Below are 9,418 nucleotides of genomic sequence, written 5' to 3' on the forward strand. Positions count from 1 at the left end.
AGATAGATAGATAGATAGATAGATAGATAGATACATTTAAATACATTTTCTTTGGCCCACTAATAGCCAAACTTCTCCGAATCCTTCCCACCTCCACATAATGATTACGATTGAAGAAAGTCAATGTGTGGATTCCTGTCCCAGGTCCTTCTCTAACCGGTCTGCCTCTGCTCTTCTCGCAGCTTCAGGGCAACATCTTCGCCGGCTTTGATGAGAGCCTGCTGCAGAGAGCCGAGGCTCTGGCCGCGGTGGACATCGTGGCCCAGAAGAGCCATCCGTTCAAACCAGACGCCACCTACCACACCATGACCACCATGACCAGCATGACCTGCACCCCAACCTCCTCCTCCGCGCACCTGCACCACCCATCGGTGCTCACCTCCCACCACCACCCGGCGCACCACCAGTCGGCGCAGGGCCTGGACGGCGACCTGCTGGACCACCTCACACCGGGCATCTCCCTGGGAGGCATGCCCGGCTCGGACGTCTGCTCCACGGCCTCGCATACCGCCCACGCCGCCCACATGTCGGCCATCAACCACATGCAGCACCACCACCACCACCATCAACAGTCCATGAACATGCACCCGCACGCGCAGCTGTCCCACGGCTCCCTGGGGTCCGCCGGCTTAGACTCGGAGCCCGATCCCCGGGAGCTGGAGTCGTTCGCTGAGAGGTTCAAACAAAGGCGAATCAAACTCGGGGTGACACAAGCGGACGTGGGCTCGGCCCTGGCCAACCTTAAGATCCCCGGGGTCGGGTGTCTTAGCCAGAGCACCATCTGCAGGTTCGAGTCCCTGACGCTGTCGCACAACAACATGGTGGCCCTCAAGCCGATCCTGGAGGCCTGGTTGGAGGAGGCGGAGAGGGCGCAGAGGGAGAAGATGTCCAAGCCGGAGATCTTCAACGGGGGCGACAAAAAGAGGAAACGAACGTCAATCGCGGCCCCGGAGAAGCGCTCCCTGGAGGCTTATTTCGCCGTGCAGCCGAGGCCCTCGTCGGAGAAGATCGCCGCAATCGCCGAGAAACTTGACCTGAAAAAGAACGTGGTCCGGGTTTGGTTTTGCAATCAGAGGCAAAAGCAGAAACGAATGAAGTTTTCTGCGACGCACTAAGACCATGCTGGCTGGGGGAACCTGCGGGACTCTGGCCTCTTTACAAAAAGACAAATCAGAGACAAGCTGCTGCACACTGTCAGAAAAACAAGGTACACCGTTGTGCCTGTTGTTACTGGGGCTGGACCGGTTTGACACACAGCCAGGGCTTAAAAAATGATATCCATTTAAAAAAGTCATGTAATCTCTTATCAAGTCTTGATTTTTGTTCTTTTTCTTAAAAGGTTCTTAAAGGGATCTTTGCTTTCAGGAATTCCTGAAATGAACCTTTAACACCTGAAAACGTAAGATGCTGTTTCACCTCATTGGCTGAATTCGTTACTTTTGAAGAAGAAAATCACATTTTCTGACTAAGTAATGGACTAAATGTCTTGTTAAGTTGCACTACAGTGTTGTCCACCTTGCAAAGGAGCAGCATCCACAGCCCTGCTTTTTATTTTTATTTTTTTATTTTTGCACCAGTGCCTGAATCCCAGTTGTGGAAATAATTTCACAGAAAGTATTCAGTAACGTTTTGCTTTTGAAGTGTGTGCAAAGAAACACCTGCACGTCTCTGGAGTGTTAGCTGTATTGTAGAGGCGCTGAGAGATTTAAATGTGGGACACCTGTCGATTAATCTCCACTCAGTATAACCAGGGACTGTTTGCTTTTTTTTATATATTGTTTTTGGAAGGTTCAGCCTCATGCAGTTACAAAAAACGACTGGATTCAACGGTGTACCTTTTTTTTTAAATTCTGACAGTGGAAACGGAGCACTGGGACTGGGAGAAAGACTGAGTTCCTGTCCAAAAACTTGAGACTCTTAAATCTTTACGCTTCTCCACAGACTAGGCGGATACTCTCTGAGAGACGGGAGAGAGGGATCGACATCGTATCGGAATAAGAGGGGAAACGGTGCTCCGTCCTATTAATTCATATGGCAATTATTGTACAAAAAATAAGCATAATAATGACGGGAATCGAGGAATAACTGATATTATCTTCCTTAGTCGGAATAACTTTTTTATATTTATCATTGTACATATTTGTGAATAATTATGTTGCACCTCCGTGTGTGGAAAAGCTCATTGAAATGTATTGGATTTTCGCTGTCTTTTCTCCCAGGTGTTTGTTTCTGTAGGGAATTCAATAGATTTTGGGGACAGATTGGACAAAATGAGTATAAATGTCGATCTGTGGCTTATTAATGAGGCACAATAACTGTAATCCATTGCATGGTTTACTCGTAAGGGGGAGATGGTTGTTTTCTGTGCGTAATGGCTCCAAAAATATGAAAACAACCCCCCCCCCCAAGTGAATGCATTGCAATAAGAAGAGACACACACACACACACACAAACACGCACGGATACACACATCCACACGGTATAGCTGTGTGGCTACCTCATTACGCAAGTGTTGGCACGTTCATGGTGATTTTAAAAACACGCAAAAAAGAACGAGTAGGATCATTTTATGTTTGTTTTTAATGTTTTCTTCTTTTTGTTTCTCTTCCACCGGTTTAATGGTGAATTAGGCCTAGAAGACTCACTGATGTGTAAACCTGTTGTATGTTCAAGTTCACTGCAAGGACGCTTTGACAATCAAATTATTATTATTATTATTATTATTATTATTATTATTATTATTATTATTATTATTAGGTTGTTTATCTCCCCTCTTTGTGTCCTCATGAAAATGAATCATTATGCATATTATTGTTATTATTATTATTATTATTATTATTATTATTGTTATCACTGACACCTTAATGGAGCGCACTTTGTAGATATTCCGATAAAGGTAAATAGTCGGCCTTATTTATACATATTTTTTCAACACTTCTCAGAAAACGCTATGTTTTGTTTTGTTTTCCTTATTATGCCCTTATTTATTTGAATTTAATTTATTTTGGAGAAGAAAAACAACATATTTCATTTGTGAAAGTGTGCTTTAAATGTGTCTGTGTAAGCGACAGAAGCTGAAATAAACCGTGCACGTTTTACTTCATCCTCTGACAGCCCTTTTTTGGGGGGAAAATAAAATAAAGAATCGAAATAAATAAAAAGGCAGGTTTCTGGGGTCAAACAGCAATAACATTAAAAAATGTTATCATTTTATCAAACTTTACACTATAATTTTTTTTTTTTAAATGTGTGCATACCAATCGATACCTGTGATCAGCTTCGTATCACCATCACAGCCACAGATTAGGCCCATGTTTGCTGATAGAGGTGTTAATGATCTTTGAAAGATAGATTTAATGGACTCTGCAACATGAGCAGCAGCCCGTCTGTGTGTGTGTGTCTCTGTGATCCGGGCAGAGGAGAGCAGCTGCTGCTCTGAAACAGGAGAAGCCTGAAGGTGAAGGAGCTCCGTCTGAAAGCTGCTTCCCAGCGGTGATGAATAGCATTTGATACTTGAGTGACTCTAATATTGATCAACTTCGCCGGGTATGAAGGGCTCTATGCGCAGGCAGGTCTCGGATCTGATGCTTTTAGATCTAACAAACGTTTCTCTGAGGCAGAACAATATCTTAAAAACTCAAGAGAGCAGAGCCGATGAAGAGCCACTGTTTTTCAAAGTTAGAAAACTTGCACAGAAGCGAATAAATTGGCTCCGTTTCTAAATAAAAAAGGCATTTTTCGGAACTTTAGAGAACCAAGAACATGAACTACACCAGTTATTCTGCCCCTAATGGTTTGCTTCAGGTTTATGTGAGAGACTCCTTTTTTTTTTTTTTTTTTTTTTTTTTTTTTCACCCATGAAGCATGGAAATACTGTGGTCATGGTCCCTCTGACACCCAACACTTTTTGACCATAAACCAAAAACAATGTCTCTAATTGATTTAATCTATTGATCTCGTCAACTTTTAAATTATAGTTTCTTTAAATTCAATTCCGCAACATTAAAATTGTGCTTAAAACATTTTGGACAATTCAAGAATAAAACTATGCCTTGACGCCTTTATCTTTTAATTACTTTGTTGTCCTAAATATAAATATATGTGCAGTATATATGTACAAAATAGTCAAATGTAAAGACATAATGTGTCTTAAACCCTTACAGTCAGCTTGTAAAACAGCACAACATGTACATTTCAAAATCTAAAACCCCCCCAAATTCATAAAAAAATGAAACATGACTGCATCCAGCTCAATGTCACGGCCCTGAGCCTATACAACTCCTGACGTCAACTCTCCCTCTCCTTTTAGCTTTTTGCCAACCATGCATGCACTGAGAATATTTCTTCTGAATTCACAATCAACTTCTTACACGTGAAAGAAAACTTTACCTGGCTGATGAACAGAGGTAATGCATGGTGACAGATCCACATGAAGGAAGTTGGATTTTCCACATGTTTCGGTCCCTCAACTTCAAATTCAAAGAGTCAATTTCATTCATTCATTAACTGTCAGCCTATAGTGACATTTCTCTCAGATGTTGCAAATCCAAAGCTCTATTAGGAGAGCTGAGCTCAAGAGACTAAAAACAGATAACCTAACTTTACATTGCAAAGCAGTGTTTTGTGGGGGATATTTGCATTCCACTTGTGTCCGTGAAACCCCAAAACATTTACAGTGTTCCTCTTCCCATGAGGCTTTGAAAGTACAAGACACACACGTACAGACTTTTAAACATCTGTTAATACTAATAATTACAATACATTTTTTTACAGAGCACTTTTTGAGATACTCAAAGTTTTTTACAACAACAAAAAATGAAACACAGAAAAGGAGCTGAAATATTTAAAATGAATTGTATGTTGCAAATAGGGGACATTAAATACATAAACCTTAAACACACGATTTACCTGCAAAATAAAAGCATATATACAGTACATGTGCATAATGTTACTCATGGGATCTGCACAACCTCACTTTTTACAATGTTCTTGCAGGGAGGAACAACCTGACACCTTTAATGACACTATTATTATGAAAACACAAAATGGTTAATGGAATATCAATATGGCAGCACATTTTGTCTTGAGGTTAAAAAAGAGTGGCATGTAATCTTCTATCTGCCTTTATATATACAGTATATATGTATTCTGTATTTATACTGTATATGTATATACTATCCGTTTTTGTCTTTACCTCTAGCCAGCTCAGCAGGTGGTTTCAGCTCATAAAGTCATTAATGAATAATAAATATCGGCTGTTATGATACTATTGATTTTTACGTGTGTTTGTTAAGAAGCTGCTTTTCTCTGTCGTACAACAGCATCTCGGGGCCGATCCCCTCGGAGCAACCTAATACAGGCCTTTAAAGCAGCTGGTCCCAATGTGGAGCCGATGGAGGAGCCAATGGAGGAGCCAGCGGGTCACCAGAAAAATGAAGAAATACAAAAAATCTCTTTATTGCCTAATTTGTTTGTCAGATGCAACATGAGTTTTGCTCTCTGGTTTTGACTGCAAGGTGTTAAAGAGTGTGTTTTCAGTGTAGGGTAAACTGATCCTAGAAAGCTTCATTACATTAAGTTCACCATTCCGGTTTTCACAAAGAGTTTTAGGGCAGGTCCAGTGGTTTGGACAGTATTTCTGCAAAGAAACACTCACTCATTGGAGTCACCAAGATATTAACATTTAATACACAGAATACTGGCACCTTCAAAAACCTGGACAAGATGATATATGGTATATTTCACCATTGCAAAGATGAATGTGTCTTTAAATTGGGTTACTTGTGTTGTAGAAATGTGATTTTTCTCAAGAAGTTGGTGCCTTCTAGGCCGATAAAAGCCGTGCAATCTGTTTTTGGCTCATGTGGATGAAAGACACCAATAACTTGCTTCTTGCACTTGCTTTGCTGTCGTACGGGTCCACTCCCAAGCCATGTCTACCTTATACAGACATAGACAGACAGTGAGGCATTCAAGTCAATTCAAGTGTGTTTTAACGTCATTTCAAACGAATAGACGAAACAACATTTCACCGTGGTTCAAGTGGTGTTACACATTTAAAATATATAAAAACAACATTATAGGCACCGTAAAGATCAGCTAATGCATTGGTAGCATTAGCGCTCGGTGGGCTGTAAACACAGAATATAAACAAAGCTGTGAATTTGCGTGGAATGTAGACTGGTTGGCATTTAACAGTCCCAAACTTCACCATTGTTGTCTAATGATCAGACACTTGCAAGAAGGATGTAGCCTACTGGACGGGTGGCCGTCTAGCGTTAGCTTTCCACCTAGCTGGAGTTCCTGTCATCGTCGATGTCCCCTTAACCGGCTAACGGCATCGGGCAACACCACTGGCTGAGGTAGCAGGCAAAGCTCACGCAGTATATAGACATTTCTGTTTGTAATAAAGTTTCCCTAATATTCTCCAATCTGTACCTGAGTATCCTGGTGGTACACATACGTGGTAGGTTAAATGCACATAATTGTTCTCTGCTGAAAAGAGACAGCTGTAGCTTAGCTCCAAGATGGCTGACACTCGACTCGCTTCAGCTCGCCTCCTTTAAAGAGTTCATCCACCTATGGGTGGGTTGAAATCATGCTGAACTAGCTGGCTGTAGTCCACAGCCTCTGAGCAAAAATGCCTCCGATCCCAAGAAATGACAATTTTTCCGTCATCAGAGGTTTTTTTTCAGATCCACAATACAGAGAAATATGGTCTCAGGGAGACATGAGAGAGGAAAGCACGGTCATACATAAAACACTACCGGGTTTCTACTGATACAAAGCTTGATGCCAATCGGTGAAGTATCCTTTTAAAAAAACAATCATGAAATAATTCTCTGAGGTCTTTCACAGGCCATCGGACAAAAAAACAAAGCAAAAAAAAGAATAAACTAAACTAAAATAGGGCAAACAATGACAACAGGGTAACATTTTGTTTTCAACTTAAACAACAACATTATAATAAATCATGTAATGTTAATAATATACAGTATGTTGATTATAAGTTGCTGGTAAAAACGTATTAAATAAGTTGTGCCCTGCACCATAATCTAAAAGTTCTTCAAAAAGTACTAACATTTATCCAATTCAAATGTAAATCATTAAGTTTGATGTATAGTATTTTGAGTTCAGAGGAAAAGAAATGGACTTCTGTATCGTGTGTTTGTCAATATTTCCAGATATGTAGCTGCCATGTTGGTCTATAACAAAGAATGTAGTACATGGCTTCATTAAAGTTTAATTGTTGAGCAGCTCTCCAGTTGAAGCCTATAAATTATATATAATTGACCGTGTAATCAATGTGAACAGTGTGTCTTTCCTGAGACTAAGTGATGGGATGCAAATTATACAGAACTAAATTAGCCATAATATTGTGGCTTTTTCCTATGGGGAAGAAGAAGTTAGTTATTGTTTAATGTGACTTCATTTTATTTTTCCATCCACAATAACACCAAAATGTTCTTATATAACAGCTTTTTTACTTAGATATTCATGACAGTGTATTGGGGTTTAATTAACGTATCTTTGATGTTGCTGTAAGTTTCACTAGACAAATCTATGTGCTAAGTTTTCAACAGAAAATGAACTAAAAGAATAGGATGCCGAAACTTTGAAGAAAATGGGTTCTTTTTTAGGGTTCTGGCCCCAGCCTGCACGATGCACAGTACCTGTACAGTCTAAAGTAGTTGGTTTAATAATTGAAAACAACATAAAATGTCTGTTTTCCTCTATTGGTTGATGTTTTCCATGTGATCTCTTCTCCTCCAGACTCCACCCAGGACAGTGGCTGTTGTTGTTGTTGTGGATGAGCGGATAAAAGAGCTTTTCCCAGGATAGCGGTAGTTAATTGTTTGATTTAAATAATTAAGAAACGGGAGGCCTCATTTTCCTCCGCTGTGTTTTCCTGTGTCGGAACCAAACAAGAGCAAATTAGACTGCAGCTTTCCTTCAGCTTGAACCAGTAGAAGGCTGATGTGCACGCACACACACACATACACACACACACACACACCCTTGCTTCGCATCCTCAAACTTCAGTCAGCCAGTGTGCTTATGTCTTGAGGGTTACCTATGGGAGATAATGTGACGTTTAGCTTCTATGGTGTAGGCCCACACTCAACAAAGGACCAAATCATACGTTAGTGTGTGCTTCAGTTGTGTGACGCAACTCACAAACACATGATAAAAACACTAATACATCATCAGGGTTTTAAGGTTTCATTTATTAAAATTTGCAAAGGCAGGGTGCAGCATCGTAAGGACAATTTTTCAACAAACAGCGAGCAACATATTAGACCAAAGCATCAAACTAAAAGCATGAAGCTTTAATTAAATAGGTCATTTACAAAACTGATTTGGCAAAAGAGCTTGAGGAATAAAGGAAAGTGGCTTTATGAATTCCGGCCCTGACAAAGTGAGTAAATGAGTGTTGAGACTGCAGGCGAAAAGTCGTTCAGCGGGGATGAACTGTCCTGAGTCAGCTACGACAATGTTGGTGAGGGTGCGCTGGGTGGCTACATCACGCCATTTGACTTTGAGATAGAAAAGGAGAAGACAGAATGGCGATGATCTGGCAGCATCATTTTTGTGACCTCTCCAGCTCCTCGGAGAGGCCTTCTGCCTGCCGCTGACAATTGTTAAACCTTTTTCTGTTAAATAGTATTTTCTGATCCATCACCTCTATAGTTTAAGGTGCTCTAAGCGATGTTGGGTCACTTCTTCATACACTGAGAGCCAGGGACAAACGCAGACAAGCCGACAGTGAAACAAGAGAATGCCAAGAAAAGGACGGTGGTAATAAGGGACAGGTGACATGAGGGCTGACAGGGAGCAGGTGAAACCCATGGGGCAGACCACCTCGAACACGGGAAACACACAAGGTAGGAAGTAAGTAAACAAGACACATGAGAAGAAACTAAAAAAAAACAGGAAATAGAACGCACACACACACACACACACACACACACACACACACACATACTACTACAGCAGTACCTGTGGACAAACACACAAGTCACCGAGTGCCTGCGCTGCAAACCCAGATTTAGTTGTAAATAAACTTATTAGTGTGGTCACTACTTATTCATTAGTGTTTTGTTAAAAACCATATTCATTACTATATCACATAAGTTGATTGTAATAGTCAGCTTAAATATGCAGTGCACAGATCATACGTAAGGTACATTAAAGTATACATTATTAAAAGCAGAGCTACATAAGGATGTTAAAGGTCCCATGGCATGAACATTTTAACATTAATATGTGTTCCCCCAGCCAGCCTATGATCCCCTAGTGGCTAGAAGTGGCATAATGTGTGTATTCTGCACTGCCTTTGAAAAAAATAAAGCTCAGATGGGCCCATCTGAAATCTCGCTCCTTATGAGGTCATAAGGGGCAAGGTTACCTCCCCTTT

General features: G+C 40.8%; 1 protein-coding gene and 1 long non-coding RNA gene across 2 annotated transcripts in view; one reads left to right on the forward strand and one right to left on the reverse strand.

Annotated features, from left to right (window-relative positions):
* The window catches only part of pou4f4 (POU class 4 homeobox 4), a 4,961-nt gene extending 1,858 nt beyond the window's left edge, over positions 1 to 3,103 (forward strand). The window contains exon 2 of the mRNA XM_032534362.1: positions 183 to 3,103. Within this exon, the coding sequence (XP_032390253.1) occupies positions 183 to 1,115 (933 nt within the window). The 3' untranslated portion in view covers positions 1,116 to 3,103. The remainder of the gene's footprint in view (positions 1 to 182) is intronic.
* Positions 1 to 9,312, reverse strand: part of LOC116700913 (uncharacterized) — a 14,065-nt gene extending 4,753 nt beyond the window's left edge. The window contains exons 1-2 of the long non-coding RNA XR_004334761.1: positions 9,252 to 9,312; positions 8,819 to 8,825 (exon numbers count right to left, since the gene is read on the reverse strand). This is a non-coding gene — a long non-coding RNA (uncharacterized LOC116700913). The remainder of the gene's footprint in view (positions 1 to 8,818; positions 8,826 to 9,251) is intronic.
* Positions 9,313 to 9,418: the final 106 nt, after the last annotated feature.

This window comes from Etheostoma spectabile, chromosome 13, assembly GCF_008692095.1.
Source record: "Etheostoma spectabile isolate EspeVRDwgs_2016 chromosome 13, UIUC_Espe_1.0, whole genome shotgun sequence".
Classification (NCBI taxonomy): Eukaryota; Metazoa; Chordata; class Actinopteri; order Perciformes; family Percidae; genus Etheostoma; species Etheostoma spectabile.